At 31.3% G+C, this 25,312-nt stretch overlaps 3 protein-coding genes and 1 pseudogene across 8 annotated transcripts; all 4 read left to right on the top strand.

Annotated features, from left to right (window-relative positions):
- Positions 1 to 3,117: 3,117 nt before the first annotated feature.
- LOC111278644 (uncharacterized) lies at positions 3,118 to 4,456 on the top strand. The gene is made up of 2 exons (XM_022865271.2): positions 3,118 to 3,702; positions 3,917 to 4,456. The coding sequence occupies exons 1-2, from the start codon at positions 3,177 to 3,179 to the stop codon at positions 4,333 to 4,335; spliced, it is 945 nt and encodes a 314-aa protein (XP_022721006.2). The 5' UTR covers positions 3,118 to 3,176; the 3' UTR covers positions 4,336 to 4,456.
- Positions 4,457 to 8,279: 3,823 nt separating this feature from the next.
- LOC111278177 (serine/threonine/tyrosine-protein kinase HT1-like) lies at positions 8,280 to 11,916 on the top strand. Its single transcript, XM_022864730.2, has 4 exons — positions 8,280 to 8,474; positions 8,821 to 10,069; positions 10,278 to 10,733; positions 11,488 to 11,916. The coding sequence occupies exons 2-4, from the start codon at positions 9,314 to 9,316 to the stop codon at positions 11,770 to 11,772; spliced, it is 1,497 nt and encodes a 498-aa protein (XP_022720465.2). The 5' UTR covers positions 8,280 to 8,474; positions 8,821 to 9,313; the 3' UTR covers positions 11,773 to 11,916.
- A 4,196-nt stretch (positions 11,917 to 16,112) lies between these two features.
- Positions 16,113 to 17,657, top strand: LOC111278704 (transcription factor bHLH162-like). 2 transcript variants are annotated; one of them, XM_022865331.2, is made up of 4 exons: positions 16,113 to 16,224; positions 16,301 to 16,438; positions 16,550 to 16,882; positions 16,972 to 17,657. In XM_022865331.2, the coding sequence occupies exons 2-4, from the start codon at positions 16,319 to 16,321 to the stop codon at positions 17,050 to 17,052; spliced, it is 534 nt and encodes a 177-aa protein (XP_022721066.2). In that variant the 5' UTR covers positions 16,113 to 16,224; positions 16,301 to 16,318; the 3' UTR covers positions 17,053 to 17,657. The 2 variants fall into 2 exon arrangements, with proteins under 2 accessions (XP_022721066.2, XP_022721065.2); XM_022865330.2 differs by lacking the exon at positions 16,113 to 16,224 and having other exon boundaries at positions 16,232 to 16,438; positions 16,972 to 17,655.
- A 2,268-nt stretch (positions 17,658 to 19,925) lies between these two features.
- LOC111278176 (eukaryotic translation initiation factor 3 subunit D pseudogene) lies at positions 19,926 to 23,130 on the top strand (annotated as a pseudogene). Of its 4 annotated transcripts, none has more exons than XR_002688751.2 (3): positions 19,930 to 21,756; positions 22,247 to 22,389; positions 22,587 to 23,130. The product of XR_002688751.2 is annotated as a eukaryotic translation initiation factor 3 subunit D pseudogene, transcript variant X2 (transcript). The 4 variants fall into 4 exon arrangements; XR_016344145.1 differs by having other exon boundaries at positions 22,572 to 23,130; XR_016344144.1 differs by lacking the exon at positions 22,587 to 23,130 and having other exon boundaries at positions 19,926 to 21,756; positions 22,247 to 22,512.
- The last annotated feature ends 2,182 nt before the right edge of the window (positions 23,131 to 25,312 follow it).

Genomic DNA, 25,312 nt, shown 5'->3' with positions numbered 1-25,312 from the left:
AGAAATCATCATGGGGGACAGGGAAAGATCATCCACGATATATCTGTTGTCTAACAACAATATGTATCGAGTTTCCACGATGTGGACCAAAGTACTTGAACAGCTAAGAACAAACCTAGCTACAAATTTATGTTAAATATTAATCAGGGTCTTGGCTTTATGATTAGATTTAGAACAAAGAATTAATGAAAATCAATCAGTACTGGCATAATTAATTACATGCCATTCATATGAAAATTGAGTTGACACAACCATAAAAAATTATAGTCGTCAAGTCATGCAAGCTTAGCTTGACATATCGAAAAAGCATCATTTTCTATCTGTGTCAGCCTGTCGAGTTTCATCTTATCGACTATGGGGATCACGTCTCCATCTAAAGCCCACCGGGAGCTGGTTTCCGTCGAAATACGCGTCTAGTTTCCATGGGTTCATGATCATCATCATGCCAGATAAAAAAAAAAAAATCCGATCATCTCCATGCAAGAGATACCGGTATAATCTGAATTATGTATGATTAACTTTATTAATCTTATTTTATACTAATACATCAATGATAAACTGACCTAACAAGATAAGAATCCAAATATTTTAAAGTAGAAGGATTATTTTAAGACGATGTAGTGAATATATCTATTAATGTGAAGATATTTTTTGCTATGAGAATTAGCCAAAGATGCCAATAGAGATTGACGTAAGTGGTTAAGGTTTAAGTTCTGAAGGCAAAAATATCCCGGTTCAAACCTCCACAATCCACTGTTAGTAAACAATCTCTAAATCTGAAAAATAAAAAAAAATTCATAAATCCTCTTAAAAGTTGGCGGCTTATCCTTACCTTAGAGACAAATTAATCTCTTTCTACTTCTAAACTTTTATTGAAAAAAAAAAAAAAACCAAAGATAAAGTCAGAAATCAAAGATATTTTGAGGATCCCCGGAGCAATATTTTCAGTTTTTCACATAAAAATAATATAGGTGGGTAGAACTTGGCTTTATTGACAACATGATATGTAGGATTGTGACCGATGAATTTGAGATTAGGTTAGTGATTAAGAACTGGGTTAGGAGGAGGCAATCAAGCACACATGATGACTAGCTTATGTGGATATCGATTTTATTCTTTGAATTGTAACCGAGCTGTTGATGTTAAAACAAAATAGGTCTTTATCAAAACGTGGATTACAAATAAACAATGTTATCATTGACATTTAGACAAAAAAAATGTTAACGATATATACAATTAACATGTGTTTATAAAGTATTTACTAATATTAGTTAAATTATTGTTTTACCAAATTATAAAATATTTTTCCATTATTAATATTGGATCAATGCTTCATATATATGGGTAGGATTTAGGAAATTAGAAAAGATAGGGATCTTGGCTGCAATTTGTCTCTTTCATGGGCATTAATCTATTTTTATTACCGACTAATCTATTTTAAGTTAGATCTAAAATGATTAATCTTCTTCTCTGAAGGCAGCTACAACAACCATTAATGATCAAGATCACTCCAAAAGTTACCAGAAAAAATTAGTGCCATATCATTATGTCGCCAAATGACTTTGCTTTTAAGACTTTGCATACCATTTTTTTTTCTAAATCTCCATTATTGCAAACCATTAAGACTTTGCTTTAGAGGAAGAAAATACCAATGATTTCTATATGTTAACTAGCTAACAAAAATTATTCCTTCCCAAATGTAAAATTTTTAGAGAAAAAAATTGATTGATGCTTTTGCATTTTTATATATAAAAAATATTTACCAAAGGAAACTTTAATTTTTTTCATTTTCCAACTTTCCATGATACAACTTGCCAAATGACTATAGTTTTGATTCTTTTTCCCCAAACATCAATCACCGTTTTGAATGATTGTTGAAATGTGAAATTATATCACATAATGTCGACATAAAGGTAAGATACATGATTCTTTTGTAGAAAATATAAATGAACATTAGCAATTCCCACAAGGGTCACAACAATCAACTTGTCATTAATGAATAATAAAAAAAAAAGAACACAACATTTCATGAGGGGATTAGGTATAATTTTACTTTATGAAAATGAAATTCACATGTCAATCTTTTTCTTAGCATAAAAATTCATTAAAAAAAAAAAGAAAATGATTATCGAGGAGAAACGATCTTACATTTAATAGTCAATAATTGAATTATAATTTTATAAGAATCATCTTTCTCTTATCAAAACATTTTTTTTTTCAAAAAATAAAATCATAAAGTTAGACTTTTGAAACCTTAAAATAAATAATATCTTATAACAAATGCAGTCTAACAGCTCTTACATCAATAGTATTGATACGTCTCATCAACTTATACATTGAAAAAACATGGTGAAAATAAAGTGCCATATTACGATATTTAGAACTCTCTTCTCACTTTCTCATTCAACGTAAAAATTTGACTCCTTCCAATTATTCATGAATCAAAAAGACAAAAATGCCCTCAACTTTGTCATTTAGTAAAATACATTATTGGTTTATAACATATTAGAGCATTGGTGAGGAATCTTGTCTTAGATGCCAAATGATAGCGAGCCATTGGCAAGACGCCGCGGTTTATTTACAACAATTCTTTTTTTTTTTTTTTTAAATCCTAATAATAATACATGACCCGAAGAACTTTAATCCTGAAATCATGTGATGAATAGACAAAAGCCTACAAAAATAATTTTGTTTAGTTGAAGCAACAGGTAGGCCTCCCTCTTTCGGGTAAACCTCGACATCTATCGTTCCCTGATCTTGCCACGTTTGATCTTATTCACCACTCAATCACATCAGTCTATCTCTTCCAATTTTCTGTGGCCCCACCATTTCGAGATTGGGCAATTGTTTGACACTAACGTTTTTTTTTGGTGGATTATATGAAATTATTGAGACAAAAAATTTTGGGGGACGTGGATATTCGAGTATATCCAGATTGGATCGGTTGATCAAAATTTTTGCAGCCGATCGACGTGGATCCTCGCTGTCTGGTCCAAAAATACTAGACTGGATCGATACAGATGATCCAATCACGTGCGCGGCGGCTCGTTCGTCCACGTTGGTTCAAAACGTGTCCCACTTTCGCCTAAATCCTAGTATAAAAACAGTCCCATGGGCCAAATCAACAACAAACTCGCCAGGTTTCTAAATTCCCCTTGACAGAAACATTAAAAAGAATGGCTGGTATTGCAACAAGAATTTCGTGGAATCACCGAAACTTAAGTTACGGTTGCCAGGAATTCAAGTTCCCTGAGCAACCAGATTCAAGTCTGTCGGATATGGAATTCGAGTTTCTTGAAGATTATGGTGACCAGGGATTCCATGTAAGCTGTAACACTGATGAGTTTCGAGGTAATGAAATGGTGGATGGAGGAGGAGAGTTAGGTGATGATGAGGAGGAGGAAGAGAAGGAAAATGATGGAAGCAGAGTTGAAAATAACAAGAGTTATTGGGAGAGTCAGCACCAGGTTTTGCAAGATACCTTGTGTAGGACAAGCTCTTTGGAATCAAGAATCAGAAATGCTACCAAAGAAGCCTTGAAAGATTTTCAGGGAGCCGAAACCATTTGTGCTTGTGGGAAATCAATAGCTGAAAGTTGTAGGAATTGTCTTATGAGAGAACTCTCTAGCCGTCTCCAAAATGCGGGATTCAACAGTGCCATTTGCAAGTCTAAATGGAGAAGCTCTCCAGATATCCCATCAGGTATATAAATGTAATAATTAGAACGAAGAACATTAATTCCCTTGCTTTATCTTGTTGGGGTTTAATTTGTCAAGAGATGACAGGCCTTTAACATATTATATAAATATAATAATTAAAACAAAGAACATTAATTCCCTTGCTTTATCTTGGTGGGGTTTAATTTGTCAAGTGATGACAGACCTTCAACATATTATTTTGGTTTGATATTGTGCAGGAGAGCACACTTTTTTGGACGTGATAGAGAATTCGAGAAAAGGAGACGTAAGGGTAATAGTAGAGTTGAATTTCAGAGCTGAGTTTGAGATGGCAAGAGCAAGTGAAAATTACAATCGTCTAGTTCAACGATTACCAGAAGTTTTCGTGGGTAAAGTAGAAAGATTAAGTAATGTGATCAAAATCTTATGTATGGCTGCCAAGAAATGCATGAAGGAGAAGAAAATGCACATGGGACCATGGAGAAAACACAGATACATGCAAGCTAAGTGGCTAAAATCTTGTGAACGGAATACATCTAAACAATCCTTATCGATGGGATATTCAGGCCGATTGTCGAAGCCAAAGGCCTCAATGCTAACTGTAGATTTGCTGGAAAAGTTATCCAATGTGCATTGTACAGCAGTTGAGGTTGTATGAATATTGGGAGATAACAAAAGTTTTTTGTCTTCTTGCTCTTTTAATAATTTACTCCTTGAATCTGAGCCTAATACTTTAGTCAATGGATAAATAATGATAGGGTGCCTTTTATTATGAACAATTGAGGGTTTTTTTTGGTTTGTTTGTTTGAAGTTTGATGCTTAAAGATAAGGATCATATGTTGCAGCAAATTTCAGATATGATTGTGGAGCAAAATAACCCTGGATTTGGATTCTTGACGATCTTATAAAAATATTGTTCAATATAATAAATGGATCAGTTTTCGACTCTAAATTGGATCAGGTTCTGAAGTTGCGGTTTTGAAAGTGCAAAATTCACATAAAATTTTCAAGTCTCAGGGATAGGGTTGGTAAATACACCTGAACGTACTCATCATATTCCTACCCGATCTAATCCTAGACGTTTTTTTTTTTTTTTTTTAAATCAGATTTAAAGTTAGGTAAGAAATTTTTTAAGAAAAATTTAGGTCAGAGTTCTAAGTAAATCTATCTAGATTATAAATATATATAATATTTTTATTATTTATTTAATTTTATATTTATATATTATATTAATAAAATTATTATGTAATATTTTAATTTAATATATTAACTTAATAAAAATATTATATTTATGAATAATTAAAATAATTTATATTAAAAAATAATATTTATAAATATTATATTAAATTAAAATTATTAAATTAATTTATGTTTAAATCAATTATGATTTTATACATATACAAATAAGATCGAATATAACAATATATATTTATATATATTTTAATATCGGATCGAATATTTATTATATAAAATCGAGTCAAAATCAAAATGAGTAAAAATTCGTTTTAACCCAACCTGTCGGCATCTCTATTCAGCGAAGATTATTACTATTCATAAACAGTGGTAGGAAGAATTGCTAACGGAAGTTAGGAGTGCCAAATCGTCGTGAGGAAGCCGATTTCCATGCAAACTTGGTGGCTTATCACTTCTTAAGTTTGAACATACATTTGTTTTCAGAACCTAAGCAAAGGCGTCAAGAATATTCAAGAGGCGGCATTTGCTTGCCAAGATATGATTAAGACATTATTAACTTCATCTCAGAGTATTTATTTCTTATCACCTAAACCAAATAAACATTTGATTGAGATAGAAATAAAATGGCCGACTTTTAGTGCATATGAGTTTCTCCATATATCTAATATTAATTTAAAAGTTTTTTCTGAATTCAACGTCACGAGTCAAGTGATATCAACTTAGTTAAGGAATTGGCAAAAATAAATTAAAAATAAAAATATATGTATTAATAAAGATTATAATAGCGATTTAATTTTCTTTCAAAAGAGATAATTTAATTTTAAATTTAATTTTTTTTATTATAAAAATTAATACGTGTTTTGGCCAAAAAAAAAAAAACCTCTACGTATATGTGTAGTTATTCCATATTTTCTTCCTTTTTAAGATAACTATAATTTTTTTTTATTCTTTTAATTTCTATATAAATAATTAAAATTTTATTTTACACACAAGCGGTTGTGCAAAAGTTAGTAGTATATTGTATCTTTTTAAACATGGGATGGGCAAGCCCAACAACCTAATTGGGTCAGTTGAGCTTGGGGTCTGATGGGACTCTTGACTTAGGGCCCATATTTTAAACCAAGAGGCCCATGGATTTTTTTATTTCTTGTATTTCGTTCTCCAAATCTCAAATCGCATAAAAAAATAACTTAGGAAAAAAGCAAACAAAAGCATCAATAAAATATAAATATGACACGATGTTATAACCTAAATATAATATGAAAAAAATATAAAAAATAATATATTTTAAAATCTTAACGATAATTATATATAAATAAAATAAAATAAAAAAATATATTTTATATTTTTTTATTAATACAAATTTTGATATAAAATATGATATAAATATATAAATTTTAGTATTTTATATAATACAAATATACAAATCATAGAACGGAAGATTTTGTGCTATTTCGAACACATGCAATTTGCTTGTTTTATTGTTCCTACATGCCTGTTTTAGCCAAAAAAATAGTGAAGGTATTTGGTTTGGTTTTGCTCTTTTCCTATTAGATTCATTCTCCCTTGTCCATTATATATTTTAGGTAAAAAGCAAAACGTCCAAGAAGAAAACAAGCACTCTTAATTTCTATTAGTTGACGAAAGCAAGGCTTTAAAGCAACATGGATGACTATTACTTTGTGTTTTATCCTTTTTATTAAAGAGTAATGCATCCTTGTCATCATTTAATTATCTATGTGCAACTAGTTTGAATTACCTAACATGGTATTTATTGTTATTGTTATTGTTAACAAACACATGAACAATTCATTTCTTTTTTTTTTTAGTAGTAATTGTTATTGATATCGAGTTTCAACTTGAGGGTATTATTGTGAATATAAAAAAAAAAGTGATTAAAGGTAAGGATAGGGGTTTTTTTATTTTTATATTTTAACATGTAAATCAATAAAAATCAAACTGGTAAGAAAGTAACAAAAAGAGAAAAAAGTGAATAAAATTAATTTGCATTTATGATATTTAAGTTTTTATTTATAGATAAATTCAGAAAGATCATAAAGAAATAATTAATATAAAATTGAATTGAGATGATATTGATCATATCAAACCGACTTGATATGTCAAGTTAATATAAATAATAAAGACATCATTAATTATTTACTGAAAGCTTTGAAAATAAAAAAAAATATATTATAATTTTTTTATTAATAAATGCCCTTAACAATTATAATCTAATACTTTTATTTTTCATTTTTTTGTTGGTTTTTAAAATTATTAAAAATTAAATTTTGTTCCATTAAAATTAAGATTTCATTTGCAGTACCAACATGAAGTTTCATTAGGGATAAGGTTGAATGAGGACTTAATTTTGTGGGATTAATGATGTTGTGAGTGGTGAGGTTGCATCAAATCTGTGGACCACACAAATTGTAGATTTTTAACGAAGGTTCCAACAGCAGCCCCAATTGAACAGGACATGGCTAAGCCAAAATGCACCGCATTTGGTCACACTTTAACGAAAAAAAAAATAAAAATCAATCTAAAATTATAATATTTGATTTAATTAACATCGATTTTTTTTAATTTGATTTAGATTAAACTTAAATATTAATTATAAATATTAAATTCACATCAAATTTCGATTAGAATTTAAAAAATTTTTTAAAATCAAATTAAATTATATAATTTTAATTTAAATAAAATAAAATAATTATTTTATATAAAAATTTATTTAAATATATTTAAAATATTATTAAAATAATATATAAAAATAAAATTTAAAATTAATAAATTGAACAAATAAAATTTATTTTAAATCGAATTAATTTAAAAAAATTAAAATCAAATCAAATTTTAAAAATTTATAAAAATATATATTATCCAAAATACGAATTCAATCCAACTATTATCACTTATACTTTAAATAGCCCTTCTATTATTGCTACTTTAAAAATAAAAATAAAAATTATATATTCGTACACATACCAACCGTATACCTACAAAATACTAACAAAGAGGGTCGCTGACCACAAAAAGTTGACTACAAAAAATCCGTGCGAACCGTACCATCCAACAATGGCTTTGCTTTTGCTGCTCTGTAATTATAAAAAGAGAAAAGATGGAAAAAAAAAAAAGGAAAATACTCATTCTCTGTGATAATGACACATGTATTCCTCCACTTTATTTTCTTTTTACAAAACCAATAACATAAGCTTTTTGAAAACTCAAAAGCTCTGTCTTTTATTGACTTTTTGTCTTGTTTTGGTCCCCACATGCCACATTTCACCACCTCCCCAACCGGGCTAAACCTTTTTCCAGTCTCCAACCCGAAAATATCGGGTCCATGGAACCTATGGTCCCCACCCATCTCCGTATACGATACGTATACCTTCCCAAACTTCCTTTTGCAGGGGAATTCCTAGATTTTTTTTTTAATTTTCTTTTACTAATTTTTTGGGTTTTGTTGGTTTTTTTTTTTTTTTCTCTTATCTAATCTACCCACAAAAAGATCCTGTCTTCGGTTTGGAACAACAAAGAAGGTTAGAACTTGTAGGAAAAAAATGCCACCTTGCGTTGATTAGCCATGAACTTCTTAGCTCCATGGTAAAGTTCTTGTCTTGGGATGCTTTTTTGGTATATGTTATTGTTATTACATGTACTGGTTTTAGAACTTTGAGGTTTTTCTTCCATTTTTTAATTTGTTTTGTGCATATCTGGTCATATGTGAATCTGGATCTTTGTTTTTGTATAATGGGGTTTATGATTTTTTTTTTTTTTTGCTGTGGTTAATGGGTGTTATAATCATGGGTTTTTATTTATTTTTCAATAACAAAATGAAGTGTGCTTTTTTGTTTTTTTCCTTGGGTTTTTGTTTTTGTTTTTGTTTTACTTTATTTTTAATTTTTTGATGGTGACTTGTTTATTTGGTTACTTGTGTGGGATTTTGCAGGCATTCACGGATGGTGGTATTTTGACTTTTAAAGCCTAAAGAGAAAAAAAAAAAAAATTGGAGGAAGGGTTTGGTACCATGATTATGAATCAAAAGCTTTGTTGTTGTTTGATAGATTGAAGAAAGGGTCTTTTAAGTGTGGATAGATTTAATGGGTTTCAAGTGATTCTCTTTCTCTTTCTCTTTTTTTTTTAATGGAGAAGAGATTAACACCAGTCAGAGTCTTGTTCTTGATGATTCTTCTTCATGGCTTTGATTGGTTTCATGATTTCAGTGAAACCGAAGTTTGATTTTTCAGTGGTGAATTGTTGATGGGTTTGAAGAATTTTAATTTCTTGAGCTCTGTATATTGCCTAGTAGTATTGTTTCAGGAACAGTCTCTTGATTGTGTACCTTCTTCTTGAAAGGAGGAGGAAAACATAGAAGGGAAGCTTTAGGTTTGAGGTCTTGTAGCGTTTCAATTACCTTGGAGTGAATAGCAGGGTTATCAGAAATGGCAGACGGGCCTAATTCTTGGCTTAGGAGAACGAAGTTTTCTCACACGGTTTGTCATAGATTGGACTCATCTGGATTGGTCTCTTTTCCTTTCCACCAACAATTAGACAGGTATCCAGAGAGGAGTTTTGGATGGAAATCAAGGTCAACAGTGGCTGCTTCTAATGAGAAATCAGTTCAAAGTGATCCACTGATCCAGCAAAATCCAATCACAAACAAGCAAAGATCTGTGTCTCCTCTCCCTCAGACTGTTCTCTCTGATACATTTAAGGAAGCCAGGTCTGAGAAGAGGAGATTCTTAACTCCACATCCTCAAAGGAAAGAATCGGACAAGCGAATAAGGGGAAAGTTTATCCACAAAGAATCCCATGACAAGAAACGGTGCAATTCACCAGCGCCATCAAATTCAAGCCCCCTTAGGCACCTGGGTTCCATGAAGGCTTCAGATAACTCAAAGAGCAGGAAGGAATCAGCTTGGACTAAGTATTTTGACCATGCTGGAGGAAGGGTTAACGCTGTAGAAGCAGCTGATGAACACACTGTTGAACTTTCCCAGCTATTTCTTGGGGTTAGATTCGCGCACGGTGCTCATAGCCGGCTCTACCATGGGATATATAAGGAGGAAGCTGTTGCAGTTAAACTTATTAGGGTACCAGATGATGATGAAAATGGAAACTTGGCCGCTCGATTAGAGAAACAGTTCAATAGAGAGGTTACTCTTTTATCTCGGCTCCACCATCCAAACGTTATAAAGGTAATTGATTTTTTTTTTTTTTTCATTTACCCCTTATCATATGTATCTTGTGTAGGTATAATCATGCTTCCCAAACAAATACAATTTACTATGGTTTTTAATTCCTTATAATAACTGGTGATAGCTTTAAATGAATCTTGAATTGAGTATTTTTGTTGTGGGTGCATCATGTTTCAATTCTCACTTTATCTTTTGATCTGATATCCAGTTTGTAGCAGCATGCAGAAAGCCACCGGTTTATTGTGTTATAACAGAATATTTATCAGCGGGTTCATTAAGGGCATACTTGCACAAGCTTGATCAAAAGTCTCTTCCATTGCAAAAGTTAATTGCTATTGCTCTGGAAGTTGCTCATGGAATGGAATATATTCATTCTCAAGGAGTCCTTCATCGTGATCTTAAACCAGAAAACATCCTTATTGATCAGGAATTCCACCTGAAAATTGCTGATTTTGGAATAGCTTGTGAAGGGGCATATTGTGATCTACTGGCAGATGACCCAGGGACTTACCGTTGGATGGCACCTGAGATGATCAAAAAGAAACCGTATGGACGGAAGGTGGATGTCTACAGCTTCGGACTAATCTTGTGGGAAATGTTAGCTGGAACAATCCCATATGAGGATATGAATCCTATCCAAGCTGCTTTTGCAGTTGTGAACAAAGTATGCTCCTAAACCTCATGCTTGTTGGTAATATGGATTCATGTGTCAGTACTAGCATATCAGCCTCACTTCATTCAGGCCTTTGCTTATAAAAATTTTCCTTGAAAATGAACTCCAACACCCACCATAAACATCCAACCTATTTTCTTACATAGTTTTTCATCTCATCGATTTAATCATGTTCAGTCAACTGAAGCTTGCAGCCTTGATGCACAAGATATGGCATATGTCTGCATTGAAAATCTTTATGAATTTAAGTAATTGTGGTGACTGGAGTTGTTTAGTCTGCTTGATGGTAGACTGCTAAGAAACCATGTCATCTTCCTGATGTTTAGCAGTAATGCTAGTATCCTGGTCTTATGCAGTGGCAGAGTTGTTAATTATAAGCATTTCATCCAATCGACATCCAGTCTAACCATCTATCCTATTCAATCTAACAGACTCACCTTCCACTTCCATTGCTCAATACGAGTCTAACCTAAACACAATTTTAGAAACAACAGATACTTAATATGAAGAAAGCGTCATATTTTTCCATTCTTTGATCGGGTCTGATCAATTGTTTGTTTGGATGACTCTATGAAGGTTTTGGAAAGTAATGCTTGGTCAACAGATATTTTACTTGAATTTTCACTTACATGATAGAGTTGAAGTGCGCAATCGTGGCATCTTTATGTATGATTTGTTTCATTTTTTAATCTCAACCGAGGTGCCTTTATATCTGCAATTCTGATATCACAACTTTTTTCCCCAGAATTTGAGACCTGTTATCCCAGGAGATTGTCCCTCCGCCATGCGAGCTTTAATTGAGCAATGTTGGTCGTTGCACCCAGACAAGAGGCCTGAATTTTGGCAGATAGTGAAGGTGTTGGAGCAATTTGAGTCCTCCCTTAATCGTGACGGAACCCTGGATTTGGTACAGAACCCAACTTGCCAAGATTATAAGAAGGGGCTCCTTCGATGGATTCAAAAGCTCGGTCCCATGCAACCTCACTCGAATGCCTATAGTTCACCGATGCTTAAACTTAAATTCACATGAATCCTTTTTGTAACCTGGCTTTTTTAGTGTCACCGGGTACAAAAGGTTCGTTTTCTAAGCTTCTTTATTTGTATGTTATGTCACATTCATGTGAGAATGAATGAAATAGATTGGTAGGCATGCCTTAAGGTAACAAGTGTTTTCAGACTCTTTTACCATTATACACTATACATACACAACAAATGGTCATTATTTTGAGCAGGAAATTAAAAATATTGACCAGAAAAACAAATTGAAAATCATTTTGGTTTTTGGAAAGTTCATGTTTCAGATCGCTATTCTCAAATAAAAAATCAGCTTCAACATTACCCACATCAAGAAGTGTACCCCTTCTTTCTGTAAAGTTCTGTTTATTTTCATTACTTGTTGTTGTTGTTGTTTATGACGAAATTGGTTGAATCAAGTGTTGGTTTCAACCCAGCAATGGTTTCAGAAACTGATATTACATATAATAAATTAAAACACGATTTTAATTACAAAATTTTAATTCAATTGATTTATATATTTATTTTTAACAAATAATTTTTTGAAATTTAAATTTTTTATATTTATAATTTTTTTTTATTTTCAGATCACGCTTTTTTATTAAAAAAAAATTTAAGTAAAACTTGTTCTTCCATTTAACGCCATCATCACAAATTTACAAATACTTATATTTAGTCCATCTAAATATATTAAATCGTGAAAAAAAAATTATATTAAATCGTAATTTTTCATCTAAATCAACAATCCATTGAAACAAGTTTCTTCCTGGTAGATGAGTTTATGGTAGAAGAAAAAGTTTGGGAAATGCTGGAATTTATTCTCACATTCTCTCCATGTTTCTGAAATAGGAACATTTTAACTTTATACGATTAAAGTGGAAATATACTTTCCAACTTTGAGCATTTGTGTAAATAAAAAGCATAAATATGCTTTTCTCCAAAGTAGTAATTCCCAACCGCAACCGGGAGAAAAAGAACCTAGCTTTAATGTCACATTATGCATTTGCTAATAAAGTTTTATGCAAAAATAAGTTTTTAACTCAGTGTTCATACAAATATTTATATTTGAATGATCAATACTTATGTATCATTCCAACGATTGATATAAATAATTTTTTTTCATGTTATCATACTCGTTTTATTATTAAATCCACGTTCAAATGAAACATAAATAAGCTTTTTACTTAAAGAACTCTTCATTGAATTTGGATTTTGTTCTGGGTCGATGTTTTTAGTGTTATTGCTTATAATATTTGGAAGGCAAAAGCAAGTTAATAGTATCGTTTTTCTTGTAGTTTTTATTTGCATTAAAGAAAAAGAAAGAAGAATAAGCTTGGATTTAGGTGACATGACCATGTCCCAATCTTGTGTAGGTATAATGTAACAAACGTGGTCCATATTAATTAGTGAGTGATTTTCAATTGGAAGGTTATCCCTATCAAATATCGATGTCAATTTATTTTAAAGTTTGATCGGTAATTCTTGTTGTTGGTGGAGCAACTACACTTCAATGTACAATAATTGCCATGGCCGGCCTTTGCAAAACCATTGGACAAATTTGGAGAAGGAGAAGCCCATGTGTCTGTACCAACAAGGGACTTCTTTTTATTTCCATTTTAATAAACTCTAAATGCATTATATATATATATAGAATATCAAAATCATGAAATTATTAAAAAAAAAAATTTAGAGTAAAAGTAGAGAGTATTTTAAGCGTTTGTATTTTGATATTTAAATTAATTATTAATATAAAAAATATAAAAATATAAAAATATAATGAGAATTAAACAGATAATATTTAGATAATTTTATTTATAAATGATAAATGAAAATTTTATATGATAAAAAATAATATAATTAAATTAATATGATATCATATATATCAAATCAATTTGATATATTATATGATCAAAAATAAAAAATATTTTTATTTGTTGGTAATCTTTAACGAGTAAAATGATAAATATATTTTTTAACTTAAAAATATCTCGCGTGTATATATATATATATATATATATATATCATCAGAAACAGTGGGGGGGGTGTGTTTAGCATTACCAACAGCAATGTAATATGTTGATAAAATATTAAAATTTTAATTTCAATAATCAGCATTTGATTCTTACTATTTCAAATTCAAAAAATAAAAAAATATTGTAACCATATATATATATATATATATGTGTGTGCGCGCGCTGTTTCCCAAGCCAGATATACGCTCTAATTTGAAGCTTTGTTGGGAGGGATCGTTGGCGTGGGAGTGTACCACTGTACCTGAAGAAAAAGTGAGAATTTGGGTACGGACAAGGCTCACGTTTCCGGACTAAAATGGGCCACATCACTAACTTTGATTTTTGTGGTCCAGATTTAGGATGAAGATCTCGGTCCGCAAAATGCAAATTCCTGCTTTCGGGTTTGGGATTTTCACTTTCTTGGCAAAATTGGCCTCTGATGCCTTTTCTTACGTGAAAGGAATCATAATCCAGCTATTGTCTATCCAAAAAGGATTAATGACTTTGGAGAAACATGGTTGCCTGGTTTCAGTGAGAAATTGTAGGATAAGTTTTCCTAGCAATTAGACAGGAAAACAAGGACTTACAGGCTCTTATGCACTTTTCCTGAAGCCAATATCACTTTCCAAAAGGACCAAAACCAATCCCAGTGGATGAGAATTGTTGATGAAAAGTGAAATCAAATTGATGTTGAAAAGCAACAATGGAGGACCCCTTCCAATTCAATCTGTCTATATTTTTACACCAAATACAATCCTATAATTCTACAATATATAATTGCCTCATATCCCCATGTTTTTTTGTTCATCCACAAACCATAATCAACAATAACTACAATTGTGAAGACATTGGTCCCTTCTTCTATATATTGACTTGGATTTTGTAAGGAAGAAAGACTATATGAACCCATTCCCTTGTTGATGAGAGTAACCCCATTGAAAGCTTTTCCAGGGATTACTCAGCTAGCTGTAAAATTGTTTGACAAGTGATAGAAGACTAGAGTTGGTGGCTCTAGTTTGGATGCTTCATGCTTATAACTCTGGCAAGCATGGTAAAATTTAATTACTGAAATTACATAATTGCATGGGGAGGGAATATGACACTAAACGTGAAAAATGTTGATAACGAAATCTCAGTATAAGAATTAGATATGATTACGGAGTCGAAATCAACTATTTAGCATGATGATTATGATATTAAACATTAAAAATGTTGGTAAAAAAATAGCAATAAGAATCACATATAGTGATGATGTTTGACTTGACAAGTTAATTTGTGCTCTTTACTTTGTCAAAATGCTAAAAGAATTCCTGTTTTTCCTTTCTTTTGTTTTTTTCCTTATAAAGTGTAATAAAATAGTATATGCTTAAAAGTTAGAATTAAAACAAAATTTTCACTCAAAATGAGCTTTCTAGCTAGTCCAAATTTTGTTAGCATTACCAACAGCAATGTAATTTGTTGATAAAATATTAAAATTTTAATTTCAATAATCAACATTTGATTCTTACTATTTCAAATTCAAAAAATAAAAAAATATTGTAACCATATATATATATATATATATATATATGTGTGTGTGTGTGTGTGTGTGTGTATAAGTTCTTTTTTAACCTAAATTTAGTCAAAATTTTTTAAAATATGGTTGAAGAAGTTAAGAAATAAGAGGGAAGAAACATGAATCTTAAACTTCTTCAATTGTTTTAATAAAAGCAAAGCTTAGACAATTATCTAATTAGAAAAGCGATCCTATATAATAAATAATTGGACTAATTATAGAATATAAATTTTAGAAAAACTAGAGTAAAAAACCAATGACATAAAACTAACAGCAAAGGCTTTCCCAAACTGTGAAACTTTAAAAGAAGATGATAAATTTTCTTTTCAAAACAAAAAATTTTTTCCTCCCAAACTTCAAGTCAAGGGTTAGCATATGCAGGCTTTCTGTTGTTGGTCAAATTAAATTAGTAGGATTCCAAAGTAATGGAAATGCAGCCAAACTTTCCACCTGATTATACGCTGATCATATCATTGTCATTTTCTAATGAAACTTTATCATAAAACGGCCATGATTCTCTTGTAAAGGGAATTTAGGTGCATAATTATTAGAAGATTACATAAATAAAATCCTGTTTGTATCTATATATGGTGATAAATTCGATTGGGAAATTAACAACCAGCGGCAAATCCAAAGACTCAAATTAAGTTTATATGTGTGTGTGTGAAAATGATTCAACTAAAAATTGAGTTGAAAAAATGAAAGTTGAGTAAATGGTTAAGCCGGAATTGAAACAGTAGCTTTTGTGAATATATGTATGATTTTCACAAGAATTAAATGGGTCGATGGGAGTCCACTTAGCCCTTCAGCAAACCCCACCACTAGTTCATATCAGGAAGCTTTTGCCTTTGCCTTTCTTTTCTGATAATGGAACCTTTAAGGCTTTAACAGTCAAAGAAGAGTACACACATTACCCTGTCTGGCAATGCTATTTTTTTTTTTTATCACTGTTTCTAATTAAGTTTAATTTGCTTCAGAGGAAACAGTAGTGATCCATGGAGAACAACCGTAACTCCTCAACAAAAGATAGAAAACTTATTGAGAGAAACAGGAGAAATCAAATGAAAGCTCTCTACTCGAGGCTCAATTCTCTCGTACCGCATCACAACTCTAGGGTTTATCTCTTTTCTCTCCTTTTTTGTGCACAAATATTTGCTAAATCTCCATTATTATTTTTCTTTCTTTATTGCATTGCATGATGTGTGGACTGTGGAGTACTTTTACAGGAATCAACGTCGCTCCCTGATCAGCTAGATGAAGCTGCAAACTATATAAAAAGGTTACAGACAAACTTGGAGAGAATGAAGGAAAGGAAAGACAGCTTAATGGGACCAGGAATGTCGACAAACACAGCAAGCAGGAGCAGTAGTGGGACAAAATCTCTTGAAATCCAGATTCATGAAATGGGTTCTTCTTTGGTGATTGGGTTAACAACTGGCTCCAACGGTCACTCCATTTTCAATGAGACAATTCGTATTATTCATGAAGAAGGAGCGGAGATTGTCAATGCCAGTTTCTCTGTTGTTGACGATACTGTTTTCCATACCATACATCTTACGGTAGGCATGCTGTGCTTTCACTTTCATAACCCTTTTATCAAATTTTGGTTTTTGTTTAGAAATTAATTCTTGGCTTGAAAATTGTGTAGGTCGGGGAGTCAGCAGCAGATTATAGAGCTGCGAGGATATCTGAGAGAGTAACGAAGTTTGTCAATGATGCTGATGCATGACATCAAATGCAGTTCTAATGGAGTAAATAATCTGATCATTTAATTACTCTATCTTCTGTTTGGTTTTTAGTAAATCGTTTCTCAGAAACCTCTCAAGGGATGAAACATGAAGCTCCATTGCTGCTTTCTAATTAGTATATGAAATAATGCTGCCTGGCAATATACCAGATCAATTGCTATGATGTTTTCGATTCCCAACTTTTTTCAAATTACCCTTCAAATTAAAACTCATATGCTACAAGCAAACTACCAACAATATTAGAACCTACAGGATTAAACAACATTTAATTACAACTTTTTTGTATTGTTAATTCTACTTTATTTAGAAAGGACGTGGTTTATATTAATGTTCTATATTTGATATATTATATGGCTTCAAAATGATGTTTCTTTGCCAACAATCATATGATTAGGAGCTAGCGTGTCGGATTTTTAGTTCCAATTAACATAATTAAATTTTTTATAATCTTGAATTTAAAAAAAAATTTTGTTACTTTTGTTAATGACCAATTCTAACCAGTCAGGTTTTCTTTTCAAATGAATTTCTCATGAATTAGCTAGCTAGTTTGACCAGTTTCTATGTATCTTTATTACTTATTAAATTTCCCTTTCTTTTGTGCAAATTTCTTTCTCTTTATTGATTCTCTGTTTGGAATTCCCGTCGTGAATCTTGTGAGTATATATAGATATATATATATATATATATATTAATAAATGATTAATGTTTTTTTTTTATGAAAAAATTTTAAATTTAAATTTTATCTATGATTATTTATTAAAATTATCTTAAATATATAATTTATAATCATTTATTTTAAATTAATATATTTTATTTTAATTTAAAAAATTAAATAATTTATTTACTTAAAAAAATTTTTTGAATATATATATATATATATATGTATATGCGTGGTCTTGTTGTTGAATCACATGTCTGACTGTGTCAATTAGGAAAGTGCCTATCAACGCGGAAACAAACATTTTAGCTGGCTTGAACTGACGAACCGCAATTTTTGACTCTGAGGTCGTTGGCAAGATCTGTTACTAAAGTTTTATAATCAATATACAAAGACGTACAAAGAAGAAATAGACCGTATTAATGGTAACTAGATGCAATATATAAGAGAGATAATCTGATAACTCATGTCTTTGAATATGTGTCAAACATTGGTAAAATATAAAAATTATTATATTATAATTTACGTTTATATATTAAATATAAAAAATATATTTTTAATTTTTATCAAATTTATATATAATTTTTATTAAAGTTTTAAATTATATAATTTTTCGTATTTTTTTATTATATTACCTATTGTGATTAAAATTATGAAAAACGAAAATCTTTTAAGGTGGGATCGTATGTTTTCTTTTGTAAGTTGTCTGACGAAAGATGGATGACGTTTGCAAGTTTTTCTTTTCTTTAATCAGCATCATAGTTACTAGTAATACATGAAAATTATGATTAGTTCAATTGATTAAGATTATTTTTTTTAATAAAAAAATTTTAAATTAAAATTTTATTGATAATTATTTATTAAGATAATTTAAATATATTATATGTAATTAATTATTTTAAATTATCAAAAATAATATATCTTATTTTGATATGAAAAATTGAATAATTTATTTATTTTTTAATTTTTTTTACCATATATATATATATATATATATATATGTATGGAAATCGTTTATAGCGTGTTTAAATCAAAAGGCAAATAGGGGAGAAGTAATTTGTAATGGGAAAGGTTAAAAAATTGTCGTATTATAACTTTTGTTGATGATTTGTTTGCGAATGGTTATAATTTTTGTTAGTAAAATAATAAAATTTTAATTTCAATGTTGATTTAAATATATTTGTATTATTCTTATGAATAAATAAATAAATATATATACCTTAATTTTTTAATTATTTTTTAATCTTTCATTGCATTTCTCAACCAAATTAAAAAAATAGACTTGACATATTCCAGTCTTTCCATTTCATTACTGATTGAAAACATCAAATAGCATTACCCCAACCCAAAAAAAAAAAAAAAAAATCAAATACTCAAAATCTGAAATATCAAGTAACACAACCCATACACGTTCTCTATCCTTAACTTGACCCTATAAAATAGTATATGATTTCATTTTCATTTCCCTTCAAAAATCTCAAGATGCCTTAGCTAATTTGATGAGGAGATCATGATCAACAACATTAATGAAGAACATGTATTGAATGGAATACTTGACATAATAGATTGAAGATGATTATCGCATGGACGAATTTTTTATAAGAGCATTTTATCTATAATTTTTTATTATAATTTTGTAATTATTTAATCATAACAAAAAAAATTATATAAAGTTTCACCTCTTATTACTAATCATGCATTATTAGGGTTCAAATTAATAGGGCCTATGGGGTAAAAGTTCAAGTTCCATAAAAATGTAACCTGTTTGAAAACATTTTTGTAACTAGAAAAGAAAGATCATACCAATTTTATTTTTTTTTTGGATCAATTAGCATTTGAAAATTACAGGTTTAAAGAAACTTATTCATGTAATGTCATTTTCAGTCGGTAAATAGTAGGATAGAGAATTTAAAGGTAAATTAAGAATTAAAAAAAGAAAAAAGGGAGAGATCATCTTTCTAACAAAATAATTAAAAAAAAAAAAAAAAAACCCAAGTTTTAACGAACAATGACCAATTGGTAGCCAATTCAAGAATGAACGAATCAGCAATGGACTTTAGGAGAGGAAAAATAAATAATAAAGGCCCAATCAAAGATCTAAAGTGGCCCAAACTATTTCTACAATCAAAACAAAAAGCCCAAACACTGAAGGCAAACCCTTCATTTAATGCACTATAAAAGGGCGTTTTACGGGGTTGGTTCTCTCTTTCCCCTTCCCTCAAACCTGACTACTGTTGGTACGGCAAAATCCACCGTAGATCCATCGAACAATGGTTGGGGTTTTTGAAGTTGGCGCAGTCCCATTTAACCCCGACGGCTGGGGGCCACCCGACTCCACCACCGTTAGCACGCCGACGACGACGACGACGACGACCACCCTCCCTCTCCACGTCCCCTTCGCCCCCTTCTCTCGCTCCGATAAGCTTGGTCGAATCGCTGACTTCACCCGCTCTTTCCCTTCCTCAAACGCCAACCCATCGAACCGTCCTTCCTCGAAATCTGGCGGGGCCAAGCCCTCCGACGCTCCCTTCGATTTCTCCCTCGACCTCGACGCCTTCCCTCTCGCTAACCCCGACGATGATTCGTCCTTCCGGTTGGTAGACGCTAAGCCTCCCCCTCGGCCTAAATTCGGCCCTAGGTGGCGTTTCAACCAAAACAGGCCTCAACTGCCTCAACGACGAGACGAAGAAGTCGAGGCCCGAAAAAGAGAGGCCGAGAAAGAACGAGCCCGCCGTGACCGTCTTTACAATCTCAATCGGTCCAATCAGAATCAGCCACGTCGCGAAGCTGCGGTTTTCAAGTCCTCCGTCGATATCCAACCAGAATGGAACATGCTCGATCAAATTCCGTTCTCAACATTCTCCAAATTATCCTTTTCCGTTCCCGACCCTGAAGATTTACTCCTCTGTGGCGCTTTAGAGTATTACGATCGGTCCTTTGATCGAATCACCCCCAAGAACGAACGGAGACTGGAGAGGTTCAAAAACAGAAACTTCTTTAAAGTCACCACGACCGACGATCCGGTGATCCGAAGATTGGCCAATGAAGATAAAGCAACTGTTTTTGCGACTGATACGATTCTGGCAACGTTAATGTGTGCACCCAGGTCAGTTTATTCCTGGGATATTGTTATTCAACGTGTTGGGAATAAGTTATTTTTCGATAAAAGAGATGGGTCTCAATTAGATTTGTTGTCTGTCCATGAGACTTCTCAGGAGCCATTGCCTGAAGCTAAAGATGATATTAACTCTGCGTATTCGTTGAGTGTTGAAGCAACTTATATAAATCAGAATTTTTCACAGCAGGTTTTGGTTAGGGATGGGCATAAGGTGAGTTTTGATGAGCCGAACCCGTTTGCCAATGAAGGTGATGAGGTGGCTTCTGTGGCGTATCGCTATAGAAGGTGGAAGCTTGATGATGATATGTATTTGGTTGCACGGTGTGAGGTTCAGAGTGTCGTTGAGGTTAATAAGCAGAAATCTTTCATAACTTTAAATGCACTTAACGAGTTTGATCCCAAGTATTCAGGTGTTGATTGGAGGCAGAAGTTGGAGACACAAAGGGGTGCGGTCTTGGCTACTGAGTTAAAGAATAATGCAAATAAGTTGGCTAAATGGACTGCTCAATCTCTTTTAGGCAGTGCTGATCTGATGAAATTGGGATATGTTTCAAGGGTGCATCCTAGGGATCATTTTAATCATGTGATATTGGCTGTTGTTGGTTATAAGCCAAGGGATTTTGCTGTGCAAATTAATCTGAATACTGCGAATATGTGGGGAATTGTGAAGTCTATTGTGGACTTGTGTATGAAGTTGAATGAGGGGAAATATGTACTTGTGAAGGATCCATCTAAGCCTCAAGTGAGGATCTATGAAGTTCCAGCTGATGCTTTTGAGAATGATTATGTGGAGGAACCATTGCCAGAAGAGGAACAGGTGCAGCCTCCAACTGAGAATGCTGAAGGTGTGGAGGAAAATGGCACTACAAATGCCGTTGAGGATGAAGAGACTGAGGCTCAAACTTAAGGGTAATGGTTCTTAAGGCTATACCTAATATTTGCCTAAGCATTATGTGGTGTGATCAGTGATGTATCTTAGAAGAATAGAAGTCTCTCATGCTATGATATGCCTTTTTATATCCCTTGTTCTTATGTTAATACTTGCCTTGTTTCTACTTGTATGTTCCAGTTATTTACAGACCCTTGACATGTTGACAATCTACCCTAGTTTAGTATATTATCTTTCAAATATTGTTATATGAGTTTTGCGCAATCATTTATAATTACTTTTCCTTTTCTTTTTTATTATGGATAATTAACTAAAACCATGAGAGTTGAGCAAATTCTCTGAGTGAATAACTTGGTGTATCATTCTATCATAATATGCCTGAATGATGTTCAACTTTTATATCTATTTTCCTAATGCTCGTTAATGGAGAAAGATGAGAAGGTGATGATCGTTTAGCTAATTTCTATAGAACTTTTTATTCAACTTGGAATCCTTTGAAATTTATTTCAGGATTAGGCTTTAGACTGGAAGATTGATCGGAAAAGGCTTGATTTGTTGGTCTGTTGACAAAGAACTTGTATGGGGACGCAAATTTCAGCTTATAGAATTGGACTTTAGAGTAGAAGATTGATTGGAAAAGGCTTGATTTACTGGTTCGTTGACAAAGGCCTTGTATGGGCATGCGAATTTCAATAAAAATTATTTCATTTGTTTAATTAACTGAAGCTGTCATTAATTTTCTGGATCATTTCTTAAATGGGATATTTCCTTTGTTATGTTGTGTGGATGCTTTATCTTAATTTGCTTGCTATGTTGGACTCGTCTTATGTTTCAGTGTTGATTGCTACAGCTCATTGGTGATTGCATATCCTAATTCTGGTGTTTATAGAGAACTACGATATGGAAGATGCTATCGTTTCCAACAGACCAGATTTTAAGCCTAAAGACTAGTCCACTTTGTATTTTTCTTTCTTTTCCAATTCCCAAGCCGATTAAGCAATATGTGCAAGGAGATTTTGTAAAAGTGTTTATAACTTTTCATTTGAAACTGAGTGAACCGACTTAGGCTGCATTTGGATTCAACTGCACCCACGATGAGGTGCAGTTGGAAACCAAAAAGCCAGCTTTGTGATCCAAATGAAATCACGGTGAGGCACGGTTGGAAGAATCTATCGCACCACACCTCCAATTCGCCACTGGACCTTTTAGGTCCAGTGAAAAACTATTTCTTCCACCGCAGCTGTCTTTTAATATTATCCATGTTTTTTCTTTTTTGCCCTTGAAGGTATGTTGTAAGGACCAAAATATTCTTGCCATTTTATTTTTCATTTTTTGGTTCAAAAATTATAAATTATTTGTCAATTCAGCATAATAAATAATGTTTTTAATGATTATTTTTTATTTTATTAAAATTTATTTCACTGTTATCACTGCATTTATATTTTAACATATTTTTATAATTAATTTTAATTTTATTATTACAATAATTAATTTTATCATTATCATTATTTTTAATCTCATCGAAATTAAATTTACCACCCATCCAAATGTATCCTTAGTAAGTATACTAAGCATGCTCTGATGGTTTTCGAGTGAGTCTGGAAATATGGTAATGTGATCTTTTTGGTCTTTCTGCCTGTAATCCCATTTTGGGCTTTATCTCTCCTACTCTAGTCTTTAATTATCACCACATTTTGTGACATTCCAGCTTTTGAAGTTTCTGATGTCTTGGGTGCTACTGTAGTTAATTCATTCATGAGATGGAGTCTCCATTCAAGCCAGTCGTTTCTTTTCGTAAATAATATATGCCCACACTTGTTCCGGCTGCGATTATACTATCATCAATTTACCTCGTCCCTTTGAAAGTGGATGAAATGCCTTCAGCTAGTTAAGAAAAGAAAGAGAGATGAGGTATAATAATTTTTTTCAACTGTTTTAAGTTTATTAACTAAAAATAAATAAAATTATTCACAAGCAGTTTTATTTTCACTCTGCCATAGCAATGACCGAAAACTTAGGAATTATCACTTGCAAAAATATGGATTTTATATAAAATTTAATAAATATTATTTTAAATTATAATTAGCTAATTGTAATATAATGATTGTAGATTATATATTTTGAAAACTTTAGTTCCAAAAGAGACTGGATGGTAGGGGTGAAAAAAAATTTTTTAAAAATAAAAAATTAATTTAAAATTATAGTGTTTGGTTTGAATTGATTTTTTTATTCGATTTAGATTAAATTAGGATATTAAATATATATTAAGTTTGAATTAAATTTCGGATCGAGAGATATGAAAAAAAATGAATTTAATTATATATTTTTAAAATTTTTATAAAATAAAAATAATTATTTTATATATAAATATATTAAAAATTATATTAAAATAATGTATAAAAATTTAAAATTAAAAAACCGATAAACTAAACAAACTAATAGAATTAAATTTGAATTGGATTATTTTCAAAAAAAAAAATCAATGATCAAATTTTAAAAATTTATAAAATTATATATTATTCGAAAAAATCAAATCAAATTCAATTTGATTTTAATCATTTATCACTCTTATCGGATAAAGGTTTTTTCATATAAAAAAAATGATTTATTTATAATTTTAGTTATTTTTTAATAAGATTTGGACTATATTTGAAAGCGAAGAAAAAGAAAAAGAAAGCACGCCTTCATCAAGGCCGAGTCAATAGAAAATTACAAGATCCTGCAGTTCTTTTTTAAAGAGGTAAGGGATTTTTTAATTTTGCTCAACGTCAAAATATTCTTAATTAGGTTGAAACAGATTTATTATCAGGTAAAATCAGTGAATATAGAATTATAGATTTACCACCGACCAAGGAAAACCAACGTACAGAATTATATAGACTTACCACCGACAAGGCAAAGATCAAAAGCTGGCAACCATCTGTACTGGATAATAGGATCTTCCATTCTCTTACTCTGCAAAACTAAATTATAGTGAGGCTGGTTTTCTGGGTCAACGTTAAATTCCATTTGTATATATCTTATGTTGAATTGAGCCATGAATTATATAATCATATGCAGGTTGACTGGTGATTTCTACCTAAATTTCCAGGTAATCCCAACTAGAAATTAAATTTTCGCTTTCTTTTGAGGGTAGATAGCGGTATAATAAAATTTAATGATGCATGTGATGGTCAAAGAAATTTTTTGGATCTCGACCATTTTTTTTTTCAATCTAATGGGTAAGAGGTAAGTTGAAAGTCATATAAAGTATGAATTTTATTCCGTCATCTCTCTCCTCCCTTGTAAGAGCATTAATTTTTTTTTTAACAAAAAAAAAAAATTTTTTTTGGATCTCAACCCAGAATTTACTGTACCCAAATCTCAGATAACTTATAGGGTGATAACAAAAATAAAGGTTATACAACAACTTTGCTTTCAAGGTTGATAATGATGATGTACAACATAATTAAACTCGAGTAGCATTTTTTTTTTTAAATGCATGCATTTCAAAGTTACTCAAACAATGATTAGTGACCATGGCTTATTTGCTTTTGACGTGAATATATTTTTTTGATTTTATTAAATTTATATATA

The sequence above is a fragment of the Durio zibethinus genome, chromosome 8 (genome assembly GCF_047325235.1).
Source record: "Durio zibethinus cultivar Kanyao isolate XHJ-2024 chromosome 8, ASM4732523v1, whole genome shotgun sequence".
Classification (NCBI taxonomy): domain Eukaryota; kingdom Viridiplantae; phylum Streptophyta; class Magnoliopsida; order Malvales; family Malvaceae; genus Durio; species Durio zibethinus.
This window is presented reverse-complemented; position numbering and strand designations above follow the sequence as displayed.